This window comes from Bubalus kerabau, chromosome 1, assembly GCF_029407905.1.
Source record: "Bubalus kerabau isolate K-KA32 ecotype Philippines breed swamp buffalo chromosome 1, PCC_UOA_SB_1v2, whole genome shotgun sequence".
Lineage (NCBI taxonomy): Eukaryota > Metazoa > Chordata > Mammalia > Artiodactyla > Bovidae > Bubalus > Bubalus kerabau.
Window position 1 is genome coordinate 171669131 of NC_073624.1, and position 19606 is coordinate 171688736.

General features: G+C 53.4%; 1 protein-coding gene across 1 annotated transcript in view; it reads left to right on the top strand.

Annotated features, from left to right (window-relative positions):
* Positions 1–19606, top strand: part of ADAMTS2 (ADAM metallopeptidase with thrombospondin type 1 motif 2) — a 248750-nt gene that overhangs the window by 181104 nt on the left and 48040 nt on the right. The window contains exons 6-10 of the mRNA XM_055539330.1: positions 12550–12706; positions 16832–16937; positions 17550–17693; positions 18058–18190; positions 18795–18908. Of these exons, the coding sequence (XP_055395305.1) occupies positions 12550–12706; positions 16832–16937; positions 17550–17693; positions 18058–18190; positions 18795–18908 (654 nt within the window). The remainder of the gene's footprint in view (positions 1–12549; positions 12707–16831; positions 16938–17549; positions 17694–18057; positions 18191–18794; positions 18909–19606) is intronic.

Genomic DNA, 19606 nt, shown 5'->3' on the forward strand with positions numbered 1-19606 from the left:
AAAAATAAAGTCTGACACTGTTTCCACTGTTTCCCCATCTATTTGCCATGAAGTGATGGGACCAGATGCCATGATCTTAGTTTTCTGAATGTTGAGCTTTAAGCCAACTTTTTCACTCTCCTCTTTCATTTTCATCAAGAGGCTCTTTAGATCTTCTTCACTTTCTGCAGTAAGGATGGTGTCATCTGCATATCTGAGGTTATTGATATTTCTCCCAGCAATCTTGATTCCAGCTTGTGCTTCATTCAGCCCAACTTTTCTCATGATGTACTCTGCATATAAGTTAAATAAGCAGGGTGACAATATACAGCCTTGACATATTCCTTTTCCTATTTGGAACCAGTCTTTTGTTCCATGTCCAGTTCTAACTGTTGCTTCCTGACCTGTATATAAGTTTGTCAAGAGGCAGGTCAGGTGGTCTGGTATTCCCATCTCTTGAAGAATTTTCCACAGTTTATTGTGATCCACACAGTCAAAGGCTTTGGCATAGTCAATAAAGCAGAAATAGATGTTTTTCTGGAACTCTCTTGCTTTTTCAATGGTGGGTTATTAGACTGGCAATAAATATCATTTTCAAAGCATGTGTAAGGGCTTTGGGAAATGGTTACAGCATAAAGTCAAGTCGGTTTGCTTTTGGGGAAAGAAGGATATAAGCTTCCAGTATTATGATCTCGATTTTGTGTACAAATATATACACAGAAGGGACTGAAGGAATACATAAAATGTGAACAGTACTTATCTCTGGGTAGTAGGTCATGGATTTTTACTTTCTTCTTTCTACTTTGCTGAATTTCCTTAATGTATCATGATAAGGATGTTTCTTTTATACCTGAGGGTTTCTTTTATACACTTATAGCACATTTTTAACTATGGAAAAATTGCTTATTTTTTTTAAAAGCAATAATTTAAAAATGAGAGAGTCCAAGTATTTCTGTTTAACTGAGTGCTAGCGCCTGGGGAAGGGTCTCTAGTGGCATGTTACACGTGTCGTGTCCAATGTTTTATTTCTGATTTGAAGGAGGATGCAGGAAGGACTTCACGCTTTACTTGGCACCTCTTCTCTGTGATGGCTTGGAGGTAGTGGAGAGGCCTCTGTGTTCTCCCGCCCTGTGGACAATCTTGCCTTTCCTGGGCCTGGGCCTGGGACCTCTGTCACCTGAGTGTCTGTGGAAACTTCGGGCAAGCCACCTCGGCTAGAGGGGGATGCAGGCTGCCACCAGTGCGCGGCCTCGCCTGCAGGTGAGGTCGGGTTATGAGGTGTGGCAGGGCCCGCCTTTGTGGCCACGGCCAGTCTGGCCACCGCTCCTTACATTCCACCTTGTCGGGAGGGGTTCTGCTTTGCCTGGGCCATGTTGATACCCTCGGAGTCCCCCACAGGCAGAGTGAGGGTAAGGGGAGTGGGCATGGGCCCCTTGTGACGCTACAGCCTCCTCTTTCTGGGGATGGTATGGGGAGGGTGGGCCATGGGGCTGACTGGAGCCCCTGGCCAACAAGATAGGTGGCCTCAGCCCACCTGGGCAGTGGGACAGCTCCAGAGAGACCAGGACCGACGCAGTGAGAAGTGAGAGGGTGCAGGGGGACCTCGGTCCCCACTCACCTCCCTGACTTCCTGCTGGGAAGCTAGGAATCCGTGGTGGTGAGGTGACAGGAAGGGAGAAATTGGAGCTCGATGTGTGCTTTCGGCAGAGCGCAGACTGCACCCGCTGTAGCCTAGCAAGGCATAGCTGACCAAACTCAGACCTCTGCCATGGAGTTCAGAGGTGTCAGGATAGAGGACATGCCAGGATGTGGAGTTAGGTCCCCGTATCCATCCCCAGCCCCCAAGCCTGGCCAGAAAGGACAAGATACTGCTGCCCCTCGCCTGGGCCCAGGGACGAAGCGGGGCCCAGCTGTCTCCTGCAGCAGAGCCTCCCCCAGGCCCTGCCCCACGCCCTGCCCGCCACCCCTACCTCCACACCCCTCTTGTTCTCAGGAAGCCACGGTGGGGGGCTGCTGCCCCTCAGAGCCTGTGTGTTCTGCAGGGTTCCAGAAAGGTACAGGGCCAGACTCGGGCCTCCTCAGCAAGTTGCGGGATTGTGAGAGGCAAGTGGGGTCCAAGGTGGGGATCTCACTTTCCCCAGGGAGGACATGCTGCAGAAACACAGGCGGGGGGGATAGGAGAGTCAGGAGGACATGGCTGGCCGACCACGTCCAGGAAGGCCGGTGCTGGACAGACATTGGATGCAGAGGAGCCCAGGGACAGTGTGGGATGCTTGGCTGTGGGCTCAGGGCCGACACCCCGGGGAAAGGAGGGGTCACTCCACGGACCTGAAGCAATCGAACAGGAAGTCTGGCAGCGACAGTCCCTGCAGAGTAGGTGCCAGGGCCAAGGAGGCCAGACAAACAGAACGCCTCAGAGCTGGAGGTCGCACCACCGACCAATATTTCTGTAAGTATGTTTAAAAAGAATAACTGGAAAAGGGAAATGTGACAAAACCAAAATTATTCATGAATACCAGCCCTGACTTTTTAATATTAAATTCCATAGACATAAAGTCAGTCCATCAAACTGCTATGAAAGTTTCCCATTTCTGTACTTATCTCATTGTGGGCAATAACAGTTTGTGTCCACCAGCCACAGACTCCACCTGGCAGAGTGCTGGGGGTAAGGCCCTGTTTCCAGGGCTCTCAGGGACCTCCAGAAGTGGGAGGACCCATCTCTTGGGCAGATAGATCCTGGGATGTGCCTACCCCCAGGCCTGGGGCACCAGCTCCCCGTGAGTTCACTAGTAAACAAGGTCGTTTCAGAGTGGTGAGCACCACGAAGGAGACAGGACACCGGGCATCCTGAGTGGGGTGATCCGGAGGGGACTGCCTGGCTGGCACTCGTGTAGAGGGAGTGAGCTCTGCTTGTTGCGGGAAAAGCCAGGAAGGGCTTCTGGGTGAGAGTCACAAATAGAGTTTGGCTCCCAAGGAGAATGGATTCTGATGAGCTGCTCTTAAAGGAGCCACATGCTTCCTGACAGTGAGTGAGGCACTGTCCCTGCAAGGCTTGAAGCACAGAAAGGCCAAGTGGACTGCAGGCTGACCCCTGCCAGGAGAGGGCCCTGAGCTGTGTCTTCCAAGATATGCAGAGTCAGGGCAAGGGGGTGGGTCTGGGAGCAGTGAGAGCGAGACCCAGACTGGGGGCAGAAAGTGGCCTGGGTATTCAGATTTGCTATTCATTCCAAGCTGTGATGGAAGCAGACCAGCTTCCTTGCCCTCTGCTCCCCTTGCACCTGTCCCAGGCCCCACCGAGGCCCGCTGGGGATAAAATCAGGAGCACTTGTGCAAAGGACATGTTGTTTGTCTTCCAGTTTATGAGGAGCCTCTGAGTTATCTCAAGTTTCTCCTAAAACAACATTTTTCTCCATTTCTTAAAAAAAAAACTCAGCAGAAGAAAAGAGATTATCTTATTTTATACAATATGCCATCAGCCAGGGAGCAGAACATCAGCAATGCTTGAGGGTTGCATAGCAACTGGCTTTTCAATTGATTTTTTTGAGAAGGAACCAAAGCTACTGAACTGTTCTCATTTTAAATATTTCCTAAGATGATGAAAATCAAAGCAAATGGAAATCAGAGACTTGGGGACAATCAAAGAACATAAGGTATCTTGTTGTGAAAGACCAGGTCAAGACAAAGTATGGAACACTCCTAGGAATTTTTCAGCATTAGAGGCGAAGGGTCGCAGAAATTCTGATTGTGAGTCTCTCAGGGGAAGGCAAGAGAAGAAAGTGCTGGGGCTGGGCTCAGTGTTCAAGGGACCGGTGCCATCGCCCTCTTCCTGCATATGCCAGGCCATTGCCGGCCTGATATGGACCTCTGCTTCCCTGACAGTGTGGAGGCTGTGTAGGGGATTCAGAACATCCCAGGGACAGCCCCCTGGTTTCCTCAGAGTCTGAGTCCCAACCCCCAACCACTTGGTGCCAGGCCTGGTGCCCAGCCCCTGGCCACTGTGGCCCACCTCCTGAGCCAGTCTCCAGGGTCCAGAGAAGAACAGGAAGCAGGGGAGGCACATGTGCCCTACAGGCTTGAGTTGGGACGGTTCACTTGAAGAGTCTTGAGCTGGCAGCTTGGCTTTCTCTGGGAATAGATTCTCAGCCTCTGGGAGGATGTCTGGAATGTGCCTTGATGATCCGGGAGTCCTGAGCAGAGAAATATGGATCACGCCTTCTAACCCTCACTGGTGTTGGGAGTGTGGATGCCTGTGGTGAGGTTTGAGCTCCAGGTACTCCCTGGCACCCCAGAGCAGCCTGGAGAAGACCCCCAGCTTGGTGTTAATTCTGGCTCCTGTTGGTCCTTGTGAGTCATTTACCATCACTGAGCCTTAGGGTCCCCTGTAAGGTGAGCACATGCTAGTGATGGCCACAGGAGCGAGGGTTCTTGCAAGTTTCAGCCTGCAGCGCCTTCTTTGGGTCAGGTCCTGTCTGCAGCCCCTTGTGTGACTTCACGCACCTCACCTATCCTCACAGCAGCTCTCTGGGGCACTTATCTCACCACCCACCCCACCCTACCCCCCGCCAACAGGACAGGTGAGGACTGCCGAAGTCACACAACGGGGAGCAAGCGGCTTTGCTCAGGGAGGCTGGGTTGGGCAGTTTTTCCACAGGGCTCCTTGGGTTTGCTCCCCTTGGGGGTTTTCCATGGCAGGGCTCCCCTCAGAGGGCGAGTTTTCAGCCCCCCACCTTGGAGATGCTCATGGGATCTAGCAGGAAGAAGTCAGGATGCTCCTCAACATCATTCAGTGTGCAGACTGGCCTCCACCGCAGAGAATTACCTGCCTTGCATTTTAGCAGTGCCGGGGTTGAGAAGGGATCTCTGCTTTCTTGAACCCAGCAGATCTGGACTCCACTATGTGCAAGCGATTCTGTGTTGTGCTTCTTTGGGAGGGCGGGTTTGCGAGGTGGGGTCGGGGAGGACCCTCTGGGGTCAGAGCAGTTGAGAATGTTTCGGTTGGCTCCCGCTGGATGAGAATATTGAAGATGGTGATCGCCATGGCCAGAAGCGCCTGAGCTCCCAGCTGTATGCTGCGGTTGGGGAGGGGGTGCCCGGGACAGTGATGTAGGGAACATGTCCAGGGGCACAGGGCTGATGACAGCGAAGCAAGCTTCCACCCCCAGGGCCCCGAGCTGCCTGGGGAGCCGCACCATCACTCGCAGGTACCTTGGTGTGTGGGATTGGTGATCTGAGGGATTTCCTGATACATCCTGGAACCTGCGAAGCCTCCGCGCCGCTGGTCCCACTTTTCTCCTGTCTCCTTGACTAAAGGAGGCAAGAGCATAAATAATTCAGCTCATTCTAGAGCAAACAATGGAGATGTCAGAGAGCAGAGATTGGGACAGAACTTTCTGCAGAAGTCTTAATTGGTTTGTTTAATGTGGGACCCCAGAGGTGGCTGGGGCCTCCGTGGTTCCGTTTGAGCCGGTGGCCGGCGTCTCAGGAGCAGCAGCAGCCCTTTGATCCAGGCGCTCGAGGCTCCCGCTGCTGTTCCTGCGGCAGCAGCGCCATCTGGTGGCCACCTCGGCTCTCGCCCTTCCTTTCCTGTCCTGCCTGCGTAGGGGAGATAAGGCCCCACAGAGAACGCCTTCAGAGGTGGCGTGGCTTCCAGGCCATTACATCCCTAGAAAAAGAATCCAAAGATTTGTTTCCACCTGTGTGCTTTCGTCTCGCTTCTTCGTGGTCTTTGATGCCCGCGGAGGTTGTCAGGACAGTGAAACCAAGCTGACCGGGTGGGAGCAGGTTATTCTGCCGTTTTCCTAGACCCTCGAGGTGCGCATCAAATCCGAGGCTGACCGCTCCACACTTATTCAGCCTGCCTGTGAAGCTCACAGCTTTCCCAGCTCTGTGATCCTCGGTGATGTCGAATTCGCCCAAGTGACCATCCTTCATCATCACAGTTAGAAGCCCGTCCATGACTTTGGAGCATAGCCTAATGGGCACCTGGCGGTTGCCTCTCTTTTCAGCGCTGTTGATCTTCTTCAGAGCATCAGCCCGGACATTCACACACACTATTATGGCGGCACGGAAAGACGGCGGGATCACCATCACTTCTGAAAGAAAGATAGACGTATCTCTTGTCCTTGCTTGGATAGGACTACAGTCCATGTTCTGCGTGATACGTGGCAAAGACATGGGATGGAGGGCTGTGAGTGAGATTCAGGTGGCAGAGCAGTGTGGGGAGATCCCACCAGAGCCCGAGTGACCCTTGTGGATGTCCAGACCTCCCTCCTGGGCCCTCTGCCTGGACAGCTCTGTCTGTGAAGAGCCCTTCAAGGCAGGCAGAACCTATGGGAAGGCTGGCAGCTCTCAGGAAGGGAGAGAAGTAAGCCAAGGAAGAGTTGAGTCTGGGGTGCAGTCTTCTGCCTAGAAGCTCCTGGGTGGTTGTTTGGGGGTGGGGGTTGCCTCTGGGCAAGCCTACTTCACCTGGTGTTTTGATTCTTTTGAGCCTCCGATCCACTGACCTTACTTGAACCCCAGCTGGCTCTAAACTATTCCCCCAGGAGCTGCACCTGAGAAGCAGCAGAGCTCCCCAAGGGAAAATTGCTGAACTTTTACCAAGGAGGAAACCTGGGCCTAAAAAGATCATCTCTGGCCTGTGTCCCAGGGCACTGCAGACTCTCCCTTTGGATGCGCGTGTGTGGGCCTCTCCCATGCCTCCTCCACAAGCTCCATGGCCAGAAACCGTGCTTCCTCCCCTGCCAGCTGGCTTGCTCGTCTCCTGCCGCCTCACGGTCCTGACTGTGTCCTCTCTCCTCACTGACTCAGCTCTTTCTAAAATGCACACGGGTCTGGCACCTGCCGCACAGCACGAGGCACACTGCACCCTCCTGAGCTCTCCAGGCCAGCATGAAGGAGGATACCAGCCCTTAATTCCTTGAGAATGGCCAGAACCTTGGGAGAAGTGGGACGTGCGCAAAGAAACAGGAAGTCCAAGCAGCTCCGGACTGTGGATGTCAGACGCTGACGTCACCTTCCTCCAGGCCCCATCTGGGCTGCAAGTTCCCAGGGCCCAGCACACGGCCACTGCTTTTTTTGTTATCTGCCTCTTCAGGGCCACCTCGTCCTGGTGGAACCCCTCCGAGCCCTTCCTTCTGCCGCTCCCCTTGGGGAGTCTCCTCAGAACCCAAAAGCAGGGAGAGAGTCCCAGACACCTTCTGCTCTGGGTCCTGTGGCACAGACCCCCGTGGGCCTGGAAAACAGAAGTGATGGGCTGCTTCTTGGAGTGGAGGAAGGGAAGACAAGGCAAGAACAAAATGCAGATCAATACTTCAGTAAATTATCCTGCCACAGCAGTGAGATCACGGTGGCTGCTGAGAGGGCCTAGGAACCTGGGCTGAATCCAAGGGCCTGGTGTCTGGGAGGCAGGAGGCGCTCACCAGCATGCCAGTGTTGGGTCCAGCCCGGAAGGGCCTTTATTCCAGGGTTCCTTACCTGGTGACATGCTGCTGCTGCTGCTAAGTCGCTTCAGTCATGTCCGACTCTGTGCAACCCCATAGACGGCAGCCCACCAGGCTCCCCCATCCCTGGGATTCTCCAGGCAAGAACACTGGAGTGGGTTGCCATTTACTTCTCTGCTGGTGACGTGAGGGATGTGTTTTCTTTGGTCCACAGAACTTCTTTGTGGGCTTCGCAGGTGGCTCAGATGGCAAAGAATCCGCCTGCAATGCAGAAGACCCAGGTTTGATCCCTGGGTCAGGAAGAGCCCCCTGGAGAAGGGAGTGGCAACCCCCTCCAGTATTCTTGCCTAGAAAACTCCCTGGACAGAGGATCCTGGTGGGCTATATAATCCATGGGGTTGCAAAGAGTCGGACATGACCGAGCAACTTACAGACACACACACACACACACACACACACACACACACTTCTTTGTAAAATGTAAAGACTGGCCTGAGAGATCAGTCCGGCGACAGCTCTGGGCTCTGTTCTTGCATGCCATGCCCATGGAGCTGGCGCTGAGTATTGTTGCCCATGCAGTGGGGAATGGGCTTCTTGGTTTGCCAGTTCTTGCCACTCCTTATCACCCCAACTTCTTTATCATAACAGGGAAATATTCTTCTGTAAACTTCTAAACTGGCAAACAAAAGACAGATTTGCTTTTCTTTGAGCCAAGCTGCTTCACTGACTCACATCACCAGCCTTGGCCTGTGGGCACTGGGTTTGCAACACCCACCCATCACTTCCAGTGAGCCCACTCCCTGAGCAGTCAGGCCTCTCTCTGAGCCCCCGGACTGCTTGTTCTCACCTCGTTTCAGCCTTTGGCTCTGTCTCCAACTCCATGCCCTTATTCCTGTTCTCTGGCCCTGACACCATGTGTCTTTCTAGTTGGGACTCTTGACTTTTCTTCAAAAATGTGACTAGAGCTTCTCTCCCACTGGTGCTGGACACACTAGCTGAACCCTCCAACCAGCCAGCCAGTGCACTTGACTGGGCTTCCCACGAGTCTCCAAGGAGGAAGTCCGCTGCTCGTGGTCTTTCAGCTGTAAGTAACAATAACACAACTCCAGTTGACTTTCATGGGAGGGATTTCCTGACAACATATGTGAGACACATCTCTGCTGCAGGCAGGCACTAGGATGGCCCCTGTGAGCCCACATCTTGGTGGTCACTCCCTGCTGTGGTCCTTTCCCTGCAGGCATGGGCAGGACCGAGATTTGCCTTTAACTGGACTATGGCTTGTATCTCGGATATGCGCTCCCAGGTCACTCATGCTGGGGGAAGCGAGCTGCCCTGTGTGACTGCTCTGTGGCGAGGTCCATGTGAGGTGGCAAGGAGCCCTAGGTCCAGCAGCACGTGAGGAACTGGATCCTGCCAGTAACCACGTGAGTGAGTGTGGGAGTGTGTCCACCCAGGGGAGTCTTCAGCTGAGATTGCAGCCCCAGTCTCAGCTGCCAGCAATCTCACGGGAGAACCTTGAGTAGAGGACCCCACTGGATTGCCTTTGGATTCCTAACCCGGAAACCATGAGATAACACGTGTTTGGGTTTTTTCAGATCATGTGTGTGTGTGTGTGAGTCACTCAGTTATGTCTAACTCTCTGCGACCCCCATGGACTGTAGCCCACTGGGCTCCTCTGTCCGTGGAATTCTCCAGGCAAGAATACTGGAGTGAGTAGCCATTCCCTTCTCCAGGGGATACTCCCGACCCAGGGATGAAACCAGGGTTTCCTGCATTGCAGGCTGATTCTTTACCATCTGAGCCACCAGGGAAACTCTTTTCAGATTTCCAAACTTTTCAGATCATAAAGTTTGGAAATAACTCATTATGTTATTGTTATTCATTATTTGCTAAGTCGTATCCGACTGTTTGGAACCCCACTGGCTGCAGCAAGCCAGGCTTCTCTGTCTTTCGCTGTCTCCTGGAGCTTGCTCAAACTCATGTCCATTGAGTCAATGATGCCATTCAACCATCTCATCCTCTGTTGACCCCTTCTCCTCCTGCCTTCAGTCTTTCTCTGCATCAGAGTCTTTTCGAATGAGTTGGCTCTTCACATCAGGTGGCCAGAGTATTGGAGTTTCAGCTTCAACATCAGTCCTTCCAATGAATATTCAGGACTAATTTCCTTAGGATTGGCTGGTTTGAGTCTTTTATGCAGAGTCTTCTCCAGCACCACAGTTAGAAAGCATGAATTCTTCAGCTCTCAACTTTCTTTATGTTCCAACTCTCACATCCGTACATGACTGCTGGAAAAAACCATAGCTTTGACTATATGGATCTTTGTTGGCAAAGTGATGTCTCTGCTTTTTAACAGACTGTCTAGGTTTGTCATAGCTTTTCTTCTAAGGTGTAAGCGTCTATTAATTTCATGGCTGCAGGAAATAAACAGGCCTGTGGGCAGCTGGCTTGAGGCCTGGGTGAGCCACGTGGTGGTGTGAAGACACTGGGAATCAAGCTCTCTCCACCCCAGGCCACACTCTGTCTGTTCTGGTTTCTTCCTTCCCTGGAATTCTCTGCTCTGGGGGAAGCTCCAGGGTCACAGTCACACACCTTTCCAACCCCTTGGCCCCAACCATCATGGTGCTGGGAAGGTGCTAGGTGGGGTTGTCTGGGCTTGACCTCTCCTGCCGCTGAGCCTGAGGTCAGACCCAGATTAACAGAGGAGATATTTTACCAAAGGGAGATTGGGCTGTTGTTGTCAGAAGAACGCAGGCAAAAGTAACTGTAACCAACCAGGGGTTCGGTCCCCTGATGTTTGGGCTGAGAGACATGGCCCTAAAGAGAACAAGGTCCTTCTGCTGGAAGTGGCTTAGCAAGGCTCCAGGCTCTCCTGGTGGCTAAGATGGTAAAGAGTCTGCCTGCAATGCAGGAAAACCCGGTTCCACCCCTGGAGAAGGGAATGGCTACCCACTCCAGTATTCTTGCCTGGAGAACTCCATGAACAAGGAGCCTGGCGGGCTACAGTCCATGGGGCTTGCAAAGACTGGACATGACTGAGTGATCTGCACGTGTCTTGGGCTTTGTGGAGCTGGAGGGTCCCCCTCCCATGGGGGCTCTGCATCCATCCTTGATCTAGTGATGATCAGTGGCCCTTGTGGTCCAAACTGGAGTGGCACTCTTAAGCCCAATGGGGTCCAAACTCAAGCACCAAATTAGATCCATCCCTGAAGTTCCCTTCCTTCTCATTCCACCCAAAGTTCCTTCCCTAGAAAGGAGAGTCTTTGACTTGCTTCCTCCTCCAGAGCTGTGGCTTCTCAAGGTTTTCTGGAGGCAGTGATCTCCTGGTAGGGTTTTGGGCTGACCTGCTTGGATGAGATACAGATGCCATGTCCCCTTCCTTTGCCCCTTCTGTGTCACTTGGGGTGGGCAAGACTGTGCTGCAGAAGCAAACCAGCTCCATGTCCCAGCAGCTTACAACAACAAAGCTTGATTTCTCGTTCACACTGGTGTCTTCAGTGTGAATTGCCATCGGACCCTGGTCTCATTTTCACTCAGGACCTGGGCGACAGAGCAGCCTGGTCGCTGTTTCCCATGCCAGCCAGGAGAGATCTCCGAAGGCTCTCATGTGGGCAATAAAGTGCTCAGACCAGGAAGAGACACACATCACTTTTGATCGCAACTAATTGGCTGGAGGTAGTCACATGCTTTCCCAGTCACAGGGAGGGCAGTAAGGTGCTTCTCTTCCCCTTTCCCAGCATCCTCTGGGGCTGTCCATCTCTGGGGAATGTCCAGTAGGTCCCAGCCACCAGATCTCTCGTTCCTATCTGTGACTGACTTCATTAGGACTCACTGAATGCTGTTAAAACAAGTATTCTCATCTCTCAGGAGCAATTGGCTCTGTGCTTAGGGCGTGGGAACTGGTCCACCGTCTTGTAAAGCATTGACTTGGGTAATGCATGGGATGCCTGGCAATGACGGGTCTTCCCTGGCCTTGACTCATTCTTCCTTCTTCTGCAACATGCTGGCTTACTAACAGTGCCCTGTAAATACACCCCAAATCCATTCTACTTATACACACAAAGAGAAATATGTGACTATGCTTGTTGGATTTGTTTATGCAAGAGAAGAGGCAAAATGCATGTTTTCAGGTCTACCAAGGAATGCATAGCTCTACTTTATGGACAGGTTTGCCTAGAGGGAACCGCTTGGATGGTAGGAGTATGTGGTGAGAGCAGAAACCAGAATGCCTGCTGACTGCAGACAGAAAAGGGGTGAGTGCAGCTTGTGAGACCTGATTCTGAGATGATACGGTGTGTGTTTTATTTGGAGAGGGAGTTTAGGGAAGTGGATGGAATATAGACGTTCGGCTTTAGGCTTCTGAGCTGTGTAACCTGGGGCAAGTTACTTGACCTCTCTGAGCCTCAGTTTCTTGCCTTTCTGGGTAACTGTGAAAACTGAGTAGGAGAGTGAATGCCAATGCCATGAGGCAGACTGGCCTGTGATACTGCCAGTCTGGTGGCCAGCCTTGGCTAGCAGGCATGCGTCATGATACAAATGGAATGCGGTTGGTCCCGGTGGCTTCCTGCCCATGGCTCCTGCGGGAATTACCCCAGTGGTCCTGTTCCTTATGTGGCTTCTTCACTGTATGTGCTGCAGAGTTTTCCCCTCCCTTGTGTTGTTTTCTGCAAATAGCTTCTATCAAGGGGGAAACACAGGGTTCCTTTCCTCTTCTCTGGGCTTGTAGCCATATTGGGAGTTCTGTCTTCCCTGTCCCAGATTCTGCCAGAGTGTGAACTCTTTGGGGTAACCGAGGTCCATCGCATTGGCCTCCTGGCCAGAGCTTCCACAGAGCAGGTGCCAAGTAGGATGCAGGGACCTTGGAGGTGGGGTGGGCTGAATGGACCCTTTGAGGCTTTGAGGCCTCACAGTTTTGTTCCTGTGTCTCACCCGAAATGATGCAGTGACTTTGTGTGGAAGCTCAGGCAGGTCTGTGTGGCCAGGGAGCTTTTCCACCACTCTGGAGAATGGAGCCACGTGGGAGGGAGTTCTTGAGAGGCCATCTGGGCCAGGTCCCCAGTCTATGGGGTCTGCTCAACTCCCATCTGGACCACCAGATACCAATCCGTCTCTGTTGTCTCTCCTGCCCCTGCAGTCCATGAGCCTCATTGAGATTGGGAACCCCTCTCAGAGCCTGGAGAATGTTTGCCGCTGGGCCTACCTCCAGCAGAAGCCAGACACTGATCACGACGAGTACCACGATCATGCCATATTCCTCACACGGCAGGACTTCGGGCCCTCGGGCATGCAAGGTGAGTCTCGGGCCTGCGGGGACACAGAAAGGAGGGGGGCTGCACGTGAGTGCCTGACCCTGCCAGGGCCCCCCGGCAGCCTTGGCCTGGGATGAGAAGGGTGTCTGGGCAAGGGGGTAAGTGCTGAGAAGGGTGTCCGGGTTGAGGGTAAGTGCTAGTCTCCTCCTGGCTCTTCAAAACTGCCAGAACTCTGACATGTCCCCTAGGAAACTGCGTCTCTCTGGGGACAGGGAAGATCAAAGGGAGTGAAATGGGCAGAGTCTGGGGCTGGCAGCCCAGGGGCCAGACAAGCTCTGAGGCTGGGTTTCAGTTGTTTGCTTCCTCTGTGCATGCTTGCTAAGCCACATCAGTCGTGTCCCACTCTTTTGCGACCCCATGGACTGTAGCCCACCCAGCTCCTCTGTCTATGGGATTCTCCAGGCAAGAATACTGGAGGAGTTACCGTGCCCTCCTCCAGGGATTCTTCCCTACTCAGGGATTGAACCCGCATCTCTTATGTCTCCTTCATTGGCAAGTGGGTTCTTTACCACTAGCGCCACCTGGGAAGCCCTTGCTTCCTCCACCTTTTGTAAAACAAATTTGAATAAATTTTCAATCTTTAAAAGATAAGGGACTTTACTTAAAAATTCAAACACTGACAGATCTAAAAGAAAAAACTGACAAGTCTACAATCATAGTTGAAGATCTCACACAGTGACTGTTAAATAAAATAAGTGAAATAAGACAGTCAGAGAAGAATATATACTCATGACTCCACTTATTTCAGGGTTGGAAGTGGGCAAAACTGATCCGTGGTGTTCACAGTCAGGAGAGTGGGCAGGAGGGAGGAAGTTGCTGTTGGAACTGAGAAGAGGCTTCTGCGGTGTGGGGACAGTTTTATTTCTTGGTCGGGGGGTGGCCACACAGGTGTGATCACTTGTGTCTCCTGGTTGGTGTTGGTGCCTCTCCACCATGAGGGGTTGCTCGCTCCCCTTCAAGCCCGTCTGTGTGGCCAGGTGACAGAGCACTCTGTCCCCCTTTGTCTAGGTGAGAGCTCTAACAGGGAGCAGAACTGTTCTGCAGGAGAGAAACCGACACAACCTTTATATTAAGTGACTTCATTCTTCATTTAAAAATGTGAAAGGACAGCCAAGAATTACCAGATATTAAAAAAAAAAAGGAAAGGATGAAAAAGATGGACCGAGATGTAAAATAAAATTAAAAAGCTAACTCCAGAGGAAACAGATAATTTAGAGAAGGGAAAAGTACATTTTTATAAAGTCATATCTCCAGAATGTTTGAGGAAATATATCTGTAAACCCAGAACAGGCTACAAAGAAGAATCAGAGAAAAAAAGGGTTTTCATTAAAGATTTGATGGTGTTGACTAAAAAATTAAATGTCTGACCTGAAAGTTGTGTGTGTATGTGTGTGTGTGTGTGTGTGTGTTTTAATTCATCAGAAATGTTTAGCACTTCAGTCCTGGGATACAGCATCTCAAGTAACCCTGAGAGAACTGAATTGCTCTTAAGAGGCGAGGGGGGCTAGGATATGTAGGAGTTTTGCAACAAAGGGCAGCTAATAAGAACAAAGCTTACTGTTAATTGAAAAAAATGAAAATCTCAAGTTAAGGAATTAAGTGCTTTTTTATGTGTGGGAAGATGCAGGAGTCTGGCTCCCTGAAATCATTCCTTTGATGGCGTCTCAGCCATCTGGGGCCCGTGTCCAGTGTTTTCACATCCTGAGTTTCCTCGGGGCTCACCAGCTCACCATCCATGGTGGCTGCAACTGCTGATGCTGTGACGTCCTTTCTTTACTGATACGGCAGCAATATTCCATTTCTCAGTGGCTGAAATGGAAAATTCAAAAGCTGAGATAAAAAGTCAAGGGCACCCAAAAAGATCAAAATATGAGAGAAAAATTGGTGTAGAGGCTCAATCCGGAAAGAACACTGTGTCTATCTAAAAGGATTTCTGAAAAGAAAATAATAGCAAAATAAACTAAGAATGGAGGATATAAAGAAAAAATATAGATACATTTTCAAATTTTCAAATCCTAAATGTTTATGTAATGCTAGTGTGGGTGAATGAGAAATACACAGACTGAGGCACATATTCATATGCAGGCTTTGCATACAAAGGACAAAGAGAAGACCACAAAGGTTGGCCCTGGCGCTGATTCAAGAACAAGCATCTCAAAATCTGCAGAGCAAAAAAATACTTTAAGACACATATTTTCCTGTTTATTAGAAGGGAAATAGACAATGGTTGGGTATACTGCTTTTAGACAGTTCTGAAGCCAGCATTCCCCGGTCACACTTCTTCCTTTCTGTACTTCTCTCTTGGAACACATTGCCTAGGACCTCTCCATGGGGTCTCAGATGAGTGAGGCTCAGTGGGGGGACAGTCCGGGTTTCTAATTTTCTGGGTCTTGCTGACTTAAAAAAGTACATGACCTGACAGTTGCGAGTTAAGTTTTATTTGGGGCGAAACGAGGCCTATAGCCTGGGAGACGGCATTTCAGATAGCTCTGAGAAACTGCTCCAAAGAGGTAGCGGGGAAGGTCAGTACACTTGAGATTTTAGTGAAGAGGGAACACATGCAATTAAGTACGTATTTTTTTGCAGAAGATTTCTGCTGGTCTCTTGAGAATTCCTGTTAGTCATGAGGAGCAGACATCACCATGAAGGAATTTAGTGCTTTTCAAGTTACAAGGAGATTCAAGAATTGAGCTCATAAAATTGGCCCCCGAAAATAAGTATCTGAAGACCTGTCCTGCCAGTTTTTCCCAGAGCACAGAGTGCCTCATCCCTGATCTCCACCCTGAACCCCTTTCAGGGAGTGTTGAAGGTCAGCAGCTGCAGTGCCACCTGATTTAACCATGGGCAGATGGCAAGTGCCCATGGCGATGCTGATTCGTGGCTGATAGCCTCCAGGGTGCCCAGGTCTTTAAACAGAGACCTTGCCTGGCACACACAGCTCTGCACACACTTCTGTATCTCACCCAGCGGCAAGTGGCGAGGCCCCACTGTCTGGATTTCCTCCATCTTGGGTGGGATCATCGTGCCCTCCCATCACTCTCCTTCTCCCGGTGGGTGGGAACGTGGTCCTTCCCTGGGGGCATCTTAAGACTCCCTGTGATCAGGATCAGCCCAGTCAGGGGGGATCATCCTTCGGCAGACCAGTCACATCACAGGGTGGCCTTCCCACCGGCCTGCTCAGGCGGTTCAGGCTCCTGCCTCCTCCCTGCCCTCTCTCCCTGTGAGACTCCATTCCCAACTTCTTCCTTGGACCACACGCTGTAACTGGGCAGGCAAAACCCACTGTGTCTCCTCACTGTGACCTGTTAATTTAGTGGCTCTTCGGGAGCCCTTGGTGGGTTGAGCGGTGGCTGGAGGGTCTGTGGCTTCTCACGTCAGAGGTTAGTCTGCTGCAGCTGCCCTTCCCTCTCTGATTCCCATTCTCCACCTCTGGAGGTGCCTTGCCCAGGACAGACCCTGGACCCCTAAGCAGGAATGTGGTTCAGAATCTCCCCAGTCAGAGCGCAGGGTTCCCAGGCCAAGGGCTCCAGGAGCCTCATCATCTGTGGTCTGCTTCCCAGTCTACATAGTCTGTCTACGTAGTTGGTCTCCTCTGCACAGCTCAGCAGGCAGCATAGCACTGCCCTGAACAGCCTGGGACCACCGTCCCTGCAGCCATCTGTATACTGTGGAAAAGGGGCCAGCTGAGGTCTCAGAGGCCCCAGGGAGGCCCCGAGGGAGTGGGCTCAGGGTGTGGGGCCAGGCACCAGGGCCAGAGTGCCTACAGCCCAGGAAGCAACTTGCAGCCTCGGGGACCAAAAGGCCACTCAGCCAAGTGGGGAAGGAAAGTGGAAGGTGCCCTGAAAGAGAACAGTGGGCAGGAGGCTACCAAGGTGGCAGAAAGTCTTGACAGATAAGACCTGGACGTGGGAAACTGAGCTGGCTGCAGGGTGTCTGCTGATGGGCAGGGCTGAGGCCCGCTCCCCCGGGGGAGGGGAGAGCTGGTCTCGAGCTGTGCCAGCCTTGAGGGCAGTTGGCTGTGCTCGTTTGCTCTGGTGATGCCAGGGCATGTTGGGGTCTGGGCCCCTTCACGTGGGGAGGGCTCTGAGCCCCCTTTGTCTCTCCCAGGCTATGCTCCTGTCACTGGGATGTGCCACCCAGTCCGCAGCTGCACCCTGAACCACGAGGACGGCTTCTCCTCTGCGTTCGTGGTGGCCCACGAGACTGGCCATGTGTAAGTGGCCTCAGCAGGCCCGGCTGTCTGAGGCAGGTCGGGCCTCGAGGGGCCCCACTTCTCCTCTGCACCCTGAGAAGGACACACCCTGGATGACAAGCCCCTCGGATGTGATGTCCTAACCCCGTGCTGCACTGGGCAGGCGGCAGGCCCACTTTCCACTGAGGGCCAGGCAGCAGCTGGGGGCTGCCCACCCATTATGCCATCGAAGCATTTGGGCAGGAGGGTCTTCTCACCCAATTCTGTAGATGAGGGTGTGAGGGAGCCTCCCCCAGGAACAGAGAGCTGGAGCTCGGGTGTGCACGCTGCTGGTGTGTAGGGAGGGCGGGGTGCCTCCACCTCCGCCGCTTTCTCATGCCGCAGTGCTCTGCCTTGGGGACAGGACCCTGCAGGGCCTCCCGCTGGATGCTGTCCCCTCAGAGTGCCCTGGCTCTAAAATCCAGCTGGGAGAAATCGGGTACCACCTGGCTCAGGGCCGACCAGTCCAGCTAAGGGCAAGGGGAGTCAGCTCAGGGAGGTCGGGGTCCCCTCCCAGCATCTGGAGGGGATGGGGCTGACAGGTGAGTGTGGCCAGGTGAGGGTCCAGTGAGGCTGTCTTGGCTCCTCTCACAGGCTGGGCATGGAGCATGACGGGCAGGGCAACCGCTGCGGTGACGAGGTGCGGCTGGGCAGCATCATGGCGCCCCTGGTGCAGGCAGCCTTCCATCGCTTCCACTGGTCCCGTTGCAGCCAGCAGGAGCTGAGCCGCTACCTGCAGTGAGTACCACCCTGTCCCCTGAGGAGGAACCTGGAGTGCTGGACTCCGCTGTAGGAGGGCGCCTCCAGCCCCAAGTGCAAAGCAGGGGAGAAGGGGACAGCAGTGGGGGGATCTCATTGTTGGGGGCTAAGTTTTGGATGGAAAGTGGTTACAGACACTGCACCTTTAATGGATGGCTAGGGCCCAGGCAAGCCAGATCCTGCCTAGCCATGCCAAGAAAAGAGGTGCAACAGGAAACCAAAGCAACACAGCCTTAGGGCTGGGTGTGCAAGCCGGGGCTCCATGAGGGGCCTCAGCTGCCACCTGGTCTGGACAGCCCGGTCCTGCTGAAGGCAGCTTGTGGTGCCCCGTGTCCCCTCACAGCTCCTATGACTGCCTGCGTGATGACCCCTTCACCCACGACTGGCCGGCGCTGCCCCAGCTCCCCGGGCTGCACTACTCCATGAACGAGCAGTGCCGTTTCGACTTTGGCCTTGGTTACATGATGTGTACCGCGGTGAGTGTCGGAGCCTGGGACATCTGCAAGGGCTGAGCGGGAGCTTAGCCCAGACCTGCCTGTTCTCCTGGGAGGTGGCTGGTGTCGGGGTGGCTCCCCGGGACGGGGTGGAGCAGCCCTCCAAGCATCAGGTTCTCCCCACACCTACTGCTGGATATCCAGTGGGTGCCCCATGCTCTCCTGGCTGGTCCAGATGTGGCTTCGGGAGGGATTCAGGCAGTGGAGTGTTCAGCCAGGGAATAGCGGGTGCCCATGGGGTGCCTGCTTGAGCCAGAGGAATGCCAGCCAGCCTTCACGCCAAGCACACTGGTGCCCAGCCAGCTCCATGAGAGGTCCAGGCTCCATGAAAGGTGTAGCCACCAAGGTCTGCAGGCTCGGGAGGCCCGGCAGCCCCCAGGGACGTGAGGTGCTGTCCCTGCGTCATGTACGGTCATGAAGCATGAAGTACGCCCGAAATCCTCACAGCGCCAGAACCACACAGAGCTCAGGGCAACACACAGGCCTGTCCTGGGCAGCCGTGGGCGGGAGCCCGGGGTGACTGGGGCAACCCTGGAGGGCCCCTGCAGTGGGAGGCGGCCTGCCAGCTGCGGCTGCTCTCTTCCAGTTCCGGACCTTCGACCCGTGCAAACAGCTGTGGTGCAGCCACCCTGACAACCCCTACTTTTGCAAGACAAAGAAGGGGCCGCCCCTGGATGGGACCATGTGCGCGCCGGGCAAGGTGAGTCAGGGCAGAGGCAGACACGGACGCGCACAGCTCTCCAGGGCAGGTCCTGCAGGGCCTTGGAGTGGGGCCAGGGTCGTCTCGGGGGACCCCTGCCTCCCTCCCAGGAACCCCACTCTCCACTGTCCAGAGCTCCTGCCCTCTGAACCTCTCATACACTCTTCCTTCTGTCGGAGGGAACCTGATGTCTCAGAGCTCCTCACTGTGCTTCAAGCCCCATTGTGGGAATCCTCTCCTCTAAGGGCCAGTTTTGAGGTTCCGGAAGCCTTCCATACCCCCTGCACACTGTGGGTGCCCACATCACCTCACCCTGACACCAACATTGGCCAACATTCTGGTGGCCCTGGGATCCTCAGGCCCAGCATCAGGCTTGGCCTTCTTACCCCCTAGCACATTGCTGTCTGGTCCCTGGTGGGCACACTTGTCCCTAGAGGTAGCTGGATGGCCACCTACCAGTGCCTGCCTGCTACCCCAGGCCCACTTCCCACTTTCGATGGAAGCAGCAAGACAAAGGGCTTCTCCTTCCAGCCCAAATTCTGGGCCTGATTTTCATTTTTGTTGTTCACTTGCTGAGTCATCTACTCTTTGTGACCCCATGGACTGCAACACACCAGGCTTCCCTGTCCTTTGCCATCTCCCTGAGTTTGTTCATGTCCATTGAGTTGATGATGCCATCCAACCATCTCATCCTCTGT